We start from the raw sequence: 15,632 nt of genomic DNA, 5'->3' as shown, positions 1-15,632 counted from the left end.
ATCTTTGGGGCCATTATCCTGCCTACAGGTGGGAACAGTTGTGGAACTGAAGCAACTCTGCCAGGTCCGTGGCCTTCGGCTTGGTCTGTTGTCGGTGACCCAAGAGTGACAACACATGTTCCCCACCCCACCCCCACTGCTCTCTGCACCCCCTACCTGGATGAGCTGGGCACGGGGAGTGGCCAGCAGGTTGAGTGTGCAGGAAAGCTTCCGGAAGAAGCGCTCTCCGGCCTCCCCAAAGCCGGCGCTCCGCGTCCACTCCAGGAGCTGCTGCAGGCGGGCACAGGCCTGGACGCCTCTGGGCCAGTGGAAGCAACTCAGAGAGGGGCCTGGGGAGGGAGGGAGGAAAGGTGAGGCCCCGGGCCCTCCCTCCCCAGGGGGAGTCAGGCCCCAGCGGGCCCCCTGTGCCTGTCCTTGCCCCACTCCAGGCTTCAGAGGACAGAGGTAAGACCTTATACCGGTTTCCAAGGCAACTAACGTGCTTGTGGGCCCCTCTCTGGGAGGGGCTAGGATGAGCAGGGATGGGCTGTGACAGCCATTGAATCCCAAGTACAAAGGGACGTGGTCCAAGCCTACAGTGAGACCCCTTGCTCCCAACCCCAATCCTGCCTTTTCGACCCCACACCAGCCTGGGACATCCACACTGGTGACACGCATGTACTGGGGACTCGTCCCTGTGCTCATGTCCCTGTGTCCCAGCAGTGCCCCTGAGCCCTGGGCAGGGCGACAGAGGGATGTCTGCAGTGAGGAGTTTGGGTAGCAGGGAAGCAGGACCAAAGGTCACATCACTTCCCTGAACCTGTTCCCTCTGTCACAGGGGCTGTGGCGCTGTGTGGGAAAAAAGGGAACCAGGAAAGGCCTGAGGGGCCCTGTGCAGGCCACAGTCCCCCTTTTCCCGGGGCCTCTCTGCAGACACTGACAAGCTCCTGCTCCTATGGGGACACGCTCTGTAACATCTCCTACTCTCCTGGGCTTCTACCTGCTGCCCCCCACGGCACCAGCCTGGACCCCCATGGATCAAGACGCCCCGACCATGGCACAGCGTCCTCAGGAGCCGTCTCCAGGGCTCAGCCCGGCCCCTCACCCTTGTCCAGGAGCTGATTGAAGAGGAGAGTGCTGGAGAAGAAGAAGAGGTAGGCCAGCACCTGGGCAGCAATCTCAGGGTGCACCTGGGACTGCCGCAGCAGGTCTAGGGCAGCCTGGTACACAGACACCACGCGGCGCAGCTCCTCGGGCAGCTGGGGGGCCGAGCACCAGCTGTCCCGGCACTCCGTCTGGAAAGGGGGGCACTCCAGCAGGGCCGGCAGGCAGACGTATAGGGCCTGGGGGCAAGAGGAGGACACCACAGCCGTTGGCAGGGGCCCCTGGCCTAACGAGCTACTGCCTCGGCAGACGGCCCTTGTGACGCACAGCCCAGGGGGTTTCAGCTGTGCAGTGCAACAGTCTCCCACAGGGCCCGCCAGGAGTGCGGGAGTCAGTACAAGCTCCTGCTAACGGTGCAGACGGCACTGGGAGACACCCAGAGGCTCCAGCAAAGGGGCTGCAGCCACCCTGAGGGTCTTGAGGGGCTAAAGACTCAGCCCTCTCGTTTTATCAAAAGTTTCACTGGATGGAAGAGTGGCAGGTAGGGGCATCTGAAGGGGGTTCCCACAATTGGGGGGCTCTCTTTAGAATGTAGGGTGACTGTCCCATTTGGCCCCTGAATAGATTGGACAAGCAGGCACTCCCCTAGTGATGGCTGAACTGGTGGACGTGTGCTCTGGGCCACTGGACAGCATCCCGCAGACCCTCAACCTGCTCAGCCAAGGACACGGCAGAACCCTGTTGTCCAGAGGGAACCAGGCCTCAGACAGGCCAAAGCCAAGGTCAGGAGGCTGCAGAGACGCCAGACGTGCCTGGCTCGCATCCAGGACTGACCTCTGCTCAGCTTGGAGACTCCTGACACCAGGGAAATGGGCAGACAGGTCTGGGGCCACGAGCTGCTGACCACCCCTCAGACTGCTGGGACAGCGTGTCCGGGAGGGAGCCAGGGCTCCTGCAGCCTGGCACCACCGCACACCCATTCCACCTTTCAAATGGTTTCCCCAGAGCGGCCGCCCCTCTGCCTCCCACACTGCACTGCTGGCCTCCAGAGTGGGGCCTGGGTGGTTCATGGGACATGAGTGACACTGGGCAAGGAGGGAGAGGAACTAGAAACTGGCACTCAGGTTGGGAGTGGCTGCCAGTTAGAGCTCAAAATGTTTGGGCTCTAAGCATTTTCCCATAACAGGTGGGAAAAGCAGGTTCCTGAAATACCCGCTCGGAGAGCCGGAGGACGCAGCGCTCCCCCTCCAGGCGCGGCGGGCTCACCTTGGAGACGTAGTACACGCACTGCTGGAACACGTACAGGATGACCTCCTCCAGGACTGCCATGGCCTCCTCACTGGCCGAGAGCGCACAGGAGAACAGTGACTCCTTCGAGCCTGCAGTGACACAGCGGTGCAGGGGCGACTGAGTAGGGACGGCTGGGCCTCACTGCACGTGCAGGAACCTTCCAGAATGGCAGCGACTTCAGACGTCTGCCCTCCTCCTGAGTGCCCTCGCCCAATGTTCCCATCTCAGGTTTGGAAAATGTGATAAGCCAAAGGCAGCCAGGCCAACCTTAGCCCTGCCTGCCACCCTCCCCACAGCGCCAAGGGGTCCCCAGATGCGGGGGGGGCCGCAGGGAAGTCACTGTGGTGTCTGTATCCTCAGGGAGGGACAGCGAGGCACTTGGAACCACCCCTGGGTGCGCCCAGGCGGGGGCAGTAGCGGGGGGCTGGTCAGGGGACCTGCCCAGCAGGGGCAGAGAGCATGTCAGCAGATGCCAGGGGATTCCTTCCCTCTGGGGAGGGGTTCCTGGAAAGGCAAGAGGCCAAACTGGCAACAGGGTCCCCAAAACCAGAGGCCCTAACAGGAACCTTCCAGAATGTGGGGAGGCATGTGGTGTCACAGCACCTGTGTCCTACCAGCATTTGGGGCGAATAGACACTGGACCCCCCATCTGTCCTGCACTCTCTGCAATCCTCACTTCTTTACGAGGAGCTGTAGGCCAGCGGCTGTGGTGCTGTGTCCGGTGCCAAAGGGACAGAGCCACAGCCCAGTCAGCCCAGCGGCTCTCCTCACTGCCCGGTCACCCACGCGGCCCTCTGATTACCCGATTACCACACAGCGGGGCCCCACTGCCGGAAGTCTCTGCCAGAGCTGGAGGCTGGCACCAGTCTACTGGAGCCAAGAATCACCCCCAGCACTAAGCTGGCCTCCCAGGAGCACAAAGATGGGGCCGTCCTGCTGCTGGACACGGCGGGAAGCAGTGTGCCGGCCATCAGAGGCCCCACCCCTGCCACATCTGGGCGCTGCTGTCACTGATGTTTTGCTGCTCATCGTGCTTCTTCTTCAAGTACCCGGGCTCTCCTGCCCCTCGGCCCACAGAGCCCCCAAGGGCTCACCTCCCAGGAACCAGAGGTCTGCCACACAGCCACCCAGGGCCCCTCCAGGGCGTGGCTGCGGGGTCTCCTGGCAGAGTCTGGATGCTCCCTGAAGCCTCACTGGGGCCCTACGTCTAGGGGAGCAAGAGGCTCTTAATAGGCTGCCAGCTGCAACACTGCTTTCTTCCAGAAGGCTCCAGGCCTACAGCAGCACACAAGGCTTCCTGGAGTCCCAGGACAGAGGCCGTCCTCTGAGCACCGGAGAATCCTCCCCACCCCCCGTCTATAGGCCCTGAGGCAGAGCCACAGACTTACAGGACCATTTTAAATGAATAAAATAACCCCACCCACCTCGAGGGGCTACTCTTTCACCTGCCCGTGCAGATGAGGCAGCCTGGATAAGAGCTTCGGACAACAAAGACTGTTTGGGGAATGAAAAGGCAATTTTTCCAGCTTTCAGGACATGACATCTCTGTTGTTAGAATTCTTCCCACAGATCCTTCCTGCCAAAGGTCAGGAGGCCAAGGCACCGGCTGTAACCTCTGCTGATGTTATTTTTCCTCTGAGCTCTCCAGCGCCTGCACTGCCCAGGACACTATCTCTGGTTCTCCTGTGGCTTCCCCGGCAGAGGTGGGGCTTTGGGCCGCCCACATGCTCACACACGCTACACAACATCCAGGCCCCAACCAAAACTGCCTTCCTCCTAAGACTGGAGGCAGCAGCGAAGGCAGAGGGACTCCGGTCACCCCCAAGCAGCTTTTCCCGTGAAAACCAGCCAGATGCAGGTCCCTCCCAGCCCGGGCGGGGCCAGCCCAGAGGGGCCCCCAGAACTGCAGCCTCTCAATAAGGTGACAAGAAAGCATCAGTGGGACTTGTCACTGAACGCTGTGCCTAAAGGTCAAGGGGGCGGGTGGCTGTCCCAGCTGACTCTTTCTGCCAGCCAGAATAAATGGAGCTCCCTGTGAACACACCCCAGCTCCTGGCATCGCACAGAAGTACAACATGCCGGAGGCCCAGATGCTCGCTGGCCAACACCGAGCCCAGAAGAGTCTCCCCACTCAGATCCCACTGTGGTCCTGGGCTGCCGGACGCCTCCGAGGAGACTAGCGGGGTTTGGGGGGAGAGGTGACCACAAGCCTTGCAGGCAAGACAGCGCCAGGTCTGTGGACAGAGAGGGCAGCGGCCCGTCCTGGGAGGTCTAACAGTGTCCACCCAAGGGCACTGAGGCACGGAGGCAGCAGGCCAGCAGCCCCGGAATGCCCTCTGGGATGCACATGGATCCAGCACTTCCTTCCACATACCCATGGAAGCCCAGACGCTGAGGCCCTGGGAGCCCGGCCCCTCCACGCGCTGGGCCTGGCCAGGCTTCCCGGCCAGCGGCTCTCAGGCCAGCCTATGTCCACAGCCCAACTCCTGGCAGCCGCCTCCACACAGGCCTCACGAAGCACAGAGTGGGACAGTTGGCACCTCACCGGGTGAGGTCCAGGGCCTCAGGCTATTTATTCAGGCTCTTTCCCATGGAGCCCACGGCCCCTCCCGGGAGACATGGCTGAGCACATGGAGAAGTACAGCGTCCGGCAGACCCTGCCAGACCACGTCCTGCCTGCCAGGCCCCCTCCCAGCTCCCAGCATACCTCCCACTACTGCAGCCTGGGTCCCAGAGGCTGCCAGCCAGGCCTGCTCCGGACCCCTGCAGCTTCTGGTACAGTCCGGGAACAGGCCAAAGTCCCACAGACCGGACCTGAGCGGCTTTGTTTTCGACACAGCTCTGCAGGCAAAACTAAGCTCATCCACATGAAGCTGTCTCCTCAGCCCCTGGGTGCCCAGCTGTCACATCCTGTCCTAGCAAAGCACGGTCCTGCTGCTCCTTCTCTGCTCCATCCCAGGACCCATCATGCCTCTCCAGGCCCCACATAGTCCTCGTCAGACATACACCAGCTGGAATCCCACGCCGGCCTCAGGGCGCAGCCAAATGCCACCTCCATGAAGCCCTCCCAGACTGCCCCGTCAGAGTCACTCTCTCAGTGTTTTCTGCACTTTATACAAATGCTAAGATGCACATTGTCCCACATTTCAGTCTCTGAAATTGACATGCATTATACAATTCTACAACTGTCATTGGCAACATGCCTCACTTCTGAAATAGTGGAGCATCTTGTAAGGGACGATGGCTTGGGGCCCGTGTACTGCAGTCCTTCCACCTGTGCATGCTGAGTGCCCTGTGTCCCCCCGGGCCTTCCCCAGGCAGAACACAGTGGGACAACACATGAAATGACGAGGACAGTGTGCCAACGTGCTGTGGACGAGAGGTGCCAGGTTAGGCCAACCATTAGCGTCCCTTCCATCTCAAGGGGTCTGTCTCTGTTCTAGTGGCCAGCCCTACCTGGAGACGGCACAGTGACAGCATGCTGACCATGCTCCCCTGGCCTGGGAGCGCCAGCACGATCCCTACCTGTGACATCCAGCTCCTCTTCCAAGCTCTGCATGTACAGTGGGCACTTCTGCTGGATAAAGTACAGGAGCTCGATGGAGTTGGACATCCAGAAAAGAAGGTGCTGCAGGTCGGGAAGCAGGCCGGCCAGGGTACCGCTGGCTGAGGAGACGGGCTCCTGGCTACCAAGACAGAAAGACGGAGAATGACACTTGGACCATCACTGCACATACAGACGTTCGTTTCAATGGGACACTAACAAAAACTCTGATCTGTCAATCTCCCAAGGTCAGGCTGGAAAATGAGCTATAGATACATAACCTGTTTGCCACTCGACAGCCAGACGCACATCTACAAACCTCAGTAGGAAGCCAGTGGCCACAGCCGTTGGGAAAGGACTCTGGTAAATAAACCATTTTCCCATCTTCTCCTTTGGAATTAGACGATTAGGTAGCTGTGAATGTCAGCGTGTGTGTATGTGTGTCTGTGTGCCCAGGGCGGGGGCAGATGGTCTTTAATCCTGCCTGTTGTACCCAGAGCAGCTCAGGGACTCGCGGGTATCAGCGTGACCCAGCGGTCCTGGAGAATCAAGCCCACGGGACAGCCCCTGGGGCCGTATCTGTGACAGGGCCCCTGGGGAAGTGTCCGGGGAGAGCTGAGGCTGTCTTCCTCCTGTCTGTCCCTGCTGAGCAGCCAACGTGGGCTGAAGGGTGACCTCAGGCTCCCTTCCCCACGTTCCTGTTGTGCTGGCAGTTTTGCTCTCTCTGCTGCCACTTCACTTTCGTCCGCAGTGTGACCTTCTGTCCTCCTGGAGAGTGAAGGCACTGGATTCAGACCCGTGTCCCGTGTTTATGGTTAAGCAGGTCTGCCCGCTGATCTTGCACATCTCCGAGTCCTGCTCCTTTTCGTCCCTTCTGGTTCGAATGACACACGTATGTGTACACGGCTTCAAGAGTTCACATCATTAACAAAGGGTTAATCTGGCTCTTCAGCGTCCAATTCCATTTTGTTTGCAACATTTATCGCCCTTCTCAATTTCACCCGGAACTCAAAGGCACAGATAGGCCTCTCCTGAAAACTAAACCACCAGGATTGCCAGCTGGAGTTTCGGGGTCAATCCCAGCGGGGTCAACACAAGTGCAGCCCCGGCCACACACTGTGGGGCACAAACCAGGTGCAGGTGAGCACGGAGTGGGGACACGATTTCATGGGTCTGACACCAAAGGCGCAGGCCGCAAAAGCAAAACCAGACTGGGGGACTGTGCAAACTGAAAGCTTCTGCTCAGCAAAGGGAACAGCAGAGTGGAAAGGCACTTACGGAGTGGCAAAAGGATGTGCAAACCACATAGCAGATAAGGGGTTCATTTCCAAAACATAAAAGAACTCGTACAACTCAAAAGCAAAAAAAACACACGAATAACCCAATTAAAAAATGGGCAGAGAAAAAAAACTGGGCAGAGGACCTTAATAGACGTCTCCAAAGAGGACACACAGATGGCTACAGGCATGTGAAAAGGTGCTCAGCACCACCAAGCACCAGGGAAACGCAAATCAAAGCCACGATGAGATGTCACCTCTCACCTGTCAGAGGAAGATTATCAAGACAAGGGCACCCAGAGTTGGTGAGGATGTGGAGAAAAGGAGCCCTCATGCCCTGCTGGTGGGAATGGGGAATGGCGCAGCCGCTGTGGAAGCAGTATGGAGGGGCCTCAAAACTTAAAAATGAAACTACCACGTGATCCAGCTATCCCATTTGTGGGTATTTCTCCAAAAGAATTGAAATCAGGAGCTCCAACAGATATAAGCACCCCATGTTCACTGCAGCATTATTCACAACAGCCAAGAGGAGGAATCAAACTAAACGTTCATCCCCAAGTGACTGGATGAAGAAAATCTGGTCTAGGGTACAATGGAATATTATTCAGTCTTAAAACAACAAGGAAAGCCTGCAATCCTCGGCATCATGGACACACCCTGAAGACATGATGCTAGGAACCGAAATGAGCCCCTCCAGGAGGACATTACTGCATGGTCTATCTTCCAGCCCCCGTGCGGTGCACGTGTGGCGATGGCGCTTTCTGTGGAGGCTGACGTGGGAGAGTGGAGACATGCTGCCCTCTGTACGTTTTCCTAGAGAAGTCAGCTCACTCCGGCAGAGTGGGAGGCAGGAGAAGGCTTCCGAGGGTCTTGCCCTCTCACTCTGTGGACAGCATTCTAGAAAGCTTCCACAGAGCTTCCCAGGGTGGTGATTAAAGAAATAAAAACAGCCATTCTGAGCCGTAAGGACAGTTTGACGGAAGCACAAAGCTGACCCCAGAGGCGTTGGGGAGCCCCCTTGGGTCCCGCTGCCACCGGAAGTGGAAGTTTCCGGGGACCTAGCTGCCCAGGGGGCGGGTACAATGACAGAAATACTTACAGGTGCGTCTGCTTCTCTGCCAGTTCTTTGGTTTTCTCCTACAATTATCAAGGAAAACAAACAAGCATGAGGAAAACAGGATACCAGGCATGTGTTCAATGACAACACCACCAAACACATGTGACACCACCTAGGTAAGCACGTGCCATCGCGGATCCGGACATGCGTACTCTGCTGATGAGCTACTCCAAGCTCTGTGGGAAAGGGTATTTTTCCATTTCATCTGGTAGCTTCCCAGTCCGTTATTGAATATGAACTGCCTACTTCCTACATCGCAAACATTTCACAACCATCTAGCTTCCATAACAACTGGCCATTTCAGAAGGAGTAAAGACAGGCCACACGTCCCACAAACACCACAACGAAGTTCTAACACTCTTCTTGTTAAGCGTAATCCGTACACTTTTAAATGTCAGCCACAGTGATGATAGATAGATGAATGTGCTGAAGTATTTACAATGTATTTAAACTTCCCCACGGGGACTTGGGTTTAGCCAACATTTTGGGGGGAGGGTACTACCGGCATGAAGTGTCGGGGGGACAAGGGCGCAGGGATGCCGCTCGACACCCTGCAGTGCCCAGGTCAGCCCCACGGCTCAGAATTCCGCCAAACATGCTTGGTGCCACGGTCTAGGCACCTAGTCCCGGAGGGAAGGTTTTCCATGTACCTAAGTTGACCGATCCTGTGTCCCCACCACCAAGTTGACAAGGGCTCTGCAGGGGGTGTTGGCAGGGGCTCAACCCGCTTGGGGGGGCGGGACACAGGACGTGCAGGCGGGGGGGGGGGGGGGGGGGGGGGGGGCTACAGGCACCGAATTCCCAGGCCTGTGGCAGGGCTGGGCCGAGGGGAGGACACAGGACCAGAGCTCATGCGACACGGCCGTCCCCATGAGGGTGAAGTGCCACAGCCGATGCGCCAGGCTGCGCAGTGTGGACGGGCAGAGAAGGCTGGCCTTCCGCCTGAGGAGGTACCCAGGACTTCCACCCTGTGGCCACAGCCCCCCAAGCCCCACCACGGCCCCAGGGCCCAGACAGCCAAGCTCCTGGCCGGCAGAGTGAGACTGACCCAGACTGTGTCGCGGATTGTCCTGGCCATCTTGAGCAGGAGCTGCCCGAACGAGCCCGGCTCCAGGCGGGTGGCCGAGTGCTGGACACAGAGGCAGAGGAGGAAGGCGGGGGTCAGCTTGTGGTCGTCGCCGCCCGGCTCGATCAGCGTCATGATGCGCTGCAGCAGTGTGTCCTCTAGGGCAGGCTCGAACTCCAGGTCGAGTGGGCGCAGCCGGGGGAGGGCGGTGGGCGTGGAGGCGGAGGTGGCCCGGGCCGCCGGGAGCAGGGCCCCGCACAACCTGCAGCTGTGTGGCACAGCCCGCAGGCGGGCCAGGGCCTGGGCAGGCAGGGGCTGGGCCTGTGCCGGGTCCTTGAACAGCAGCAAGTAGTAGAGGCCCAGGGACAGCAGGTCCCCATGACGCAGCACCACGGTCCGGCCCCCCACCTCTGAGAAGTTGACCGCGACGGGCGCCCCAGGGATTGGCTCCAAGATCAGCCGCCCGCCCGCCCGCTCTGGGCCCGGGGGCTGGCACTGGCGGAGGGTGCAGTGCAGGGGCAGGATGTCGGGAGCCGACAGGCTGATGCTGGGCTTGCTGGAGGGCGTCCTCTGGCCCACCGTGTGCCGCTCCCTGTTGAGCACGTATACCAGGCTGTCCTGAAATGCAAACGCCAGACCTCAGGGGCCAGCGCAGTGTCCCTGTCCATGGTCCCTAAGAGTGTGGGCGGGAATGCTGTACTGGGCAACAGAAGTGGTAGGAAATGCTGGCTCTGGGGGCTGAGGGGGGGGGCAGGTGGCCTTTCTCTGTGTCCCCCAGAGAATGCAGCCCTGCAGCACATGGAGGCCATGTGAGCCGTTCACCGGGCATCTGCCATCACCTGGAGGACACTGCACACCTGTGCCCTGGTCACCTGCCTGTGTCCTTCCCCCAAGCCAGAGCAGGAAGTGGCCTGAGACGCAGTCTGAAAGCTGGTAGAGAGTCCCGTGCTGGGCACCTGGTACCACACTGGGGTCAGTAAGTGAGGAGCTGGGTGACCCTCCTCGCAGGGCCCTCTCCCCTGCTGCTCCTACTGTAGCCTGGGCAGAGAATGCCCTGGACGCCGAGGACAGGGGTCTCACCCACCCCCAGCGTCGAGGATGGGTCCAATGTGGTGGTCCCTACCCACCCCCATTCCTACAGCCCTGTCACCGTCAGAGCGACTGCAGTCGCAGGAGCTGACGGCTGACAGCTAAGGGCAGGGCCTGCCTGCTCCCGCCCCCGGGCAGCCCGCGGGGCTGGTGCTCACGTGCTGCTGGCTGTAGCCCTGTAGGAGCAGCAGGTGCGGGCACTCGTACAGGGGGTAGCGCATGGCGTTCTGGCCCGGCTCCTCAGGGCCCTGGGTGGCAGCAGGGCTCAGGCTGGTCTCGCTGACTGTGCGGCGCAGCCGGGCTGGAGGGGGGCTCCAGGAGCCCCCCGAGGCCAGGGCTGGGGTCCCCTTGGCGCGGTTCCGCTGCAGCCTCCGGGCTTGGGCGTTTATCCCTGAAACAAGCCACAGGGTGACCAGTCAGCGCCCCGTGGAGGCCCCTCCAGGCCCTTCTCACGAACCACTGCTCCCGACACGGGTCCCTGCGCTGCAGGACCATCTGGAGGAGGCTGCAGGACTCCGCCCACTGACCACATCCTGGCCAGGCCAGGCGCCTCCGGGCCTCCCCGAAGAGCCGGGCAGCCCAGCTGTCCATGTCCCGAGGCACAAGCAGAAGCCCTGGCACAGCCAGCCCCACAGCCCTGCCCTTGGAGACCAAACCCACCGCAGCACCTCACCACGCCAGAGCTCTGCCATCCCTGTCCCGTCCTGCCAGCCCACCTGTGTGTGCATGTGTGCTGTGACTGAAGAGATGGGAACCGCTCATCTTCCCCCCAAATTTACAAGCAGGAAACATCACCCAACCCTCTGGCCCAGCTGGTCTCCTAGGACAGCATGGCTGCTCCTTCCCCAGTCTGCTCCCACACCCCAGGTCAGAGCGCGTACATGTACATGTACACACACACACACACGCACACACACACACACACGCACACACACACACCTACATGTGCACGCAGTCTTATACATCCAGAAAGCGCTCTTTTAAACTAATGCTGTCGATAAGCTGAGAAGCCACATGGAACCCGACACACCAGTCTCCCATCACCACGGCCCCTGCCAATCCCAGCACTTTCTTCCTGAGCCCCCTCCATCAGCCCCCATCTGCAGCGACCCTTCCAAGAACCACTCCAAACCAAACCAGACAAAGCCAGAGGAAGTGTGGCAGGTGGGGGAGCGAGCTGGGGCCAAGGGCGCTTTCTTACCGGGAGCTGAAGCCAAGCGTACTGACCAACCTGCCCTTCCAGAAGGAAGCCTGCTCCTCTGCAGCCCGCAGGGGGCCGGGGCTGCAGAAGGGGAAGGGAGAGCAGGGGAAGGGAGGGGAGCGGAGGGGAGGGGGGAGGCGAGGCTGCAGAGCCAAGCCCAGCTGCAGTGTGAGGCTGTCAGTGCTCCCTACAGCAGCAGAGCCAGGCCAGCGACTGGCAGGAAGGGCGCAGGCCTGGGCAGGAGGCCACAGGGAAGGGGGTGGGCAGGAGGGGCAGGTTGAGCAGGCAGGAGGAGGGGACAGGAGGAGTAGATGGGGGCAGAGGTAGCAGGTGGGGGCAGCCCTATCCCACTTCCACTCTCCTATGAATGCCACACCCCAGGGCTTGTGACATCATTGCACAAACGTGGGACCCCACCTGAAAGAAGAAAATTTTAAAAACCAGTCCAAAATGACGTTCGAGCGCCCAAGCTTTTCCTCCCTCTAGGACGGGGCTGCAGGAGAGGATGTGCCTCAGAACCAACTTCCAGAGGTCCTGGGGCTCCCAGGCAGCCACAGAGCCCGAGATGGACCCTGTGCCAGTGTGGAAGGGCCAGGGCTGGGGAGCTCTGGCTCCCTGGGCTGCCAGGGGTGAAGCAGCAGCAGCTCCTGACCACGGCCCTAGACCCAAGGTCAGCACGGCCAGTGTGCAGAGCAATCCACATAGTAGAGCAGACACGACCCCATGTACATGTGCTGGGCAGCACGGCCAGGTGGACCCTCACACATGCATGGACATTTGGGCAAGGCGGCCTCCGAACCAGCCACAGGACCCTCCTCGTGGGGCTGGGCCCTGATGGACACAGTAATTATATTAGAAACTTCTCTGCAAAAGAATGTAAAGGCGAACAGCAGAATGCGAAGAGATGTTTGCAGGACCATCAGAATTCATATGGAAAAGGCAGACAACCCAGTTTCTACTTTTCCTGTGCTTGATGCATTTTGAAATGAAGAAGAGGAAAGCAATGAGAGACAGGCACAGAAGAAGAGACATAAAGCTGTTTAACCTCACAAACACTGAAGGAAACACAAACTAAACGAGATATGTTTCTCCCGTCAAATGATCAGATGTTTGTGTTTGTTTTTTTAAAGAGAGCGCAGCTCACAGTGGCCCATGTGGGATCGAACCGGCAACCTTGGTGTTATTAGTACCAGGCTCTAACCAACTGAGCTAACCAGCCACCCCAAATTATCAGATTTTTAATGACAGAATCACATGATAGCAAGGATAAGGAGAGGCAAACGTTCTCAGAAACTGCTGGTGGGAATATAAACTGGCCCTGATCCCCCCAAATTTTAAAAATAGCTATCCAGATATTGCCAATCACATCAAATTAGATATAAATATATCTATGTCTAAAACTGTGTCCATCCTTCCACAAAGGAATTCCACTTTTAAGTAGCGATCCTGAAGAAATAATCAGAAAGGAATCAAACATTTCAGTACAAGAATGTTTATATAAACATTACTTGCAAACAGAAAAAGGGGAAACCGTCTAAAAATCCAACAAGGACACGGTTAGGCACGGAGTCACCCACTGGCATTACGAACAACCTTCCTCACAACATGAAGAGATAAGCATATAAGTTAAAAAAAAACAGAGAATATATAACTATGTACATAGATAGGTTGATTTAAATTACTTAAGAAAATAAACGCAACACTAAGAAAAAAATGGGAAAAAAAGGCACTAGGCAGTGCCTTTGCAGATGATTTTTATTCTCTTCTTTATACTTTCCCTTATTTTCCAACTTTTCAACAATGGATATGTCATATTATTTAACATGGGAAGAAATTACATTTTAAAGTACCGAGGAGCCAAAAAAAATGTGAGGGGGAATAAAAGGTCCAAATTGCCAGATACACAACAAGTAAGTGAAGGGGATGTGCGCATGGGGAACATAGTCAATAATATTGTGACAGTGGTACGGTGTCAGATGGCTGCTGGACTTATGGTGAGCACTTCTTTAGGGATGTAAAGGCTGAATAACTGTGGTGTACTTTTGAAGCTAATATAATATTGTATGTTAGCTATATTTTGAATTTTTTAAATTTAAAGAAAAAAATACTAACAAGCATTTTCCCATGGTAAAACTTGGGACTTCTCATATTAATTAGAGTCTTGATCAGGGAATAGCATCCCCTCTCTAGAAGGAACTACGGTAATAACCTAATTAAGATAATGGGTAACTGAGTAGATAAAATGCTTAAGCCATTTGTTAGCCACAGATGGAAATGGAGCCTTCCCGAGCTGTGCCAAAGAGAGAGCAGTGTGGCATAACCAGGAATTCTCTGTAGCTGAAACCGAAGGCCATATCTCGTCCCTGAGATGACTCTAAACCCTTTCTCACAGAGGATCATGGAAATACAGCAACAGCTAACAGGCCTGGTGGTGCTCCTCCAAACACTGAGCACCAATTGCCACGAGGACCGTTTTCACCGTTTTCATCGCTGCCGCCACCAGCTGTGCGTTCCCTGGACCCAGTGGGAGAACCAGCTCCTCTGTCCCAGAGCCTGCGGATGCCCACCCCCGCCCTGTGCTGTGTCTGCATCCAGATGACATCCTGACGACGTTCACACCACAGTTCACATCCCACTGTTCTGAGATGAGCGCCCAATGCTCATCTCAGGTCAGAAGGGAGAGTTGAGGAAATTGCCTTGGAAGTAGAGCAGAAAGACAAAAAAGAGAAACTAGGAGAGAAAAAAAATCAGAAACCATGTGGTCAGTCCAAAAGAGCCAGAAGAAATCATCAAAGGAATAATAATAATTTTTCAGAACTGAAAAACAAGAGTTTCAGAATAAAATGGTCCATTAAAAGTCTAACACACCATAGAGGTTAAAAATGCATAAAAGGTGAAAATATGCAAATGGATATATTTTAATGGCCTCAATAAAATAGAATTGTGGAAGACATAAATACATTAATGTATACAAGCATAATTTTTTTAATAAAAAAGTAAAAGCCTAACACTAGGGTGAAAACACACCAAGACACATATTGTGAATTTTCAGAATGAGGCGGGGAGGAAAAAGAGTAAAGAAACCAGGTGTGTTTCCAGAGGGAGAAGAAAGAGATTAAGTACAAACAGGATAGATAGAATGTGTTGTAAGTTCTCACAGGGGTGCTGGAAGTTAGAAGAAATGGATCCATGCCTTCAAAATTCAAGGAAAGAAAATTCTTTTCATTCGAATACCCAGCTAAATGACTAATGCAGCGCTCAAGTAGAATCCATATATTTTTAGACACACGGTACTTTAAGCAATTTTAGCTCTCAGGTACACTTTCTCAGGAAGTACCATACTCCACCAAAATGAGGGCGTAACCTGGAAGAAGAAAGAGGGAACAAGAGCAAGAAACGGGGGACTGCTCTGGGCGATTCAAAGGGGATGACAGCTAAGAGCAGCTTTGAGAGCAGCCAGCTGACGGAAGCAGGCAGAAGGCTCCAAAACACTGACGTTGCTAAAAGACACCATATATCTCTTGAAAAGAGGTAAGATAATTGGCAGAGAGTTGGGGAATACTGAATTAGTGAAAAGTACCAAGAAAAAGAGTGAGCAAATAATCCTGAAAATAATTAATTTCAAAGAAACTAAAAGTTGGACAAGAAGTGTAATCTTTTTATATACTAGTCTTGAGTTGTGAAAAGCTATCCCTGGTCATAAAAATGTAACCTAACCAAAACTATGACTCTACTGGGAGGACAGGGCGATGGGGGCTGGGCGTTTTAAAAGAGGGAAGGATGGTGAGAAGAGTTACTACGTCCTCAACTTCATGGAAGGACATCACTAGATAATGCCCGAAATTTAAAAAATCAAGTAGTAGCAGGATAAATGTTATTTTAAGATGTGGAATGAAATGCCAAAAAAGAAACAGTTCACAGTTGAAAGTGATTTCCTCTGGGGAGTACAAAATCGGGAAGAGGGA

The 15,632-nt window shown here is 55.9% G+C and overlaps 1 protein-coding gene across 3 annotated transcripts in view; it reads right to left on the bottom strand.

The window, feature by feature from the left end:
- Positions 1-15,632, bottom strand: part of RADIL (Rap associating with DIL domain) — a 49,976-nt gene that overhangs the window by 9,900 nt on the left and 24,444 nt on the right. For 2 of the 3 annotated variants that reach the window (XM_081034852.1, XM_081034851.1), the window contains exons 3-9: positions 10,625-10,857; positions 9,360-9,995; positions 8,294-8,331; positions 5,899-6,059; positions 2,350-2,462; positions 1,085-1,322; positions 157-329 (exon numbers count right to left, since the gene is read on the bottom strand). In XM_081034852.1, the coding sequence (XP_080890978.1) occupies positions 157-329; positions 1,085-1,322; positions 2,350-2,462; positions 5,899-6,059; positions 8,294-8,331; positions 9,360-9,995; positions 10,625-10,857 (1,592 nt within the window). Of the gene's footprint in view, positions 1-156; positions 330-1,084; positions 1,323-2,349; positions 2,463-5,898; positions 6,060-8,293; positions 8,332-9,359; positions 9,996-10,624; positions 10,858-11,667; positions 11,862-15,632 lie in introns of those variants that run through there. The other variant, XM_081034853.1, reaches the window with a different exon arrangement.

Source organism: Rhinolophus hipposideros, assembly GCF_964194185.1.
Source record: "Rhinolophus hipposideros genome assembly, chromosome: 23".
NCBI lineage: Eukaryota > Metazoa > Chordata > Mammalia > Chiroptera > Rhinolophidae > Rhinolophus > Rhinolophus hipposideros.
The sequence above is the reverse complement of the archived record's forward strand: the minus strand, read 5'-3'. Positions and strand labels throughout refer to the sequence as shown.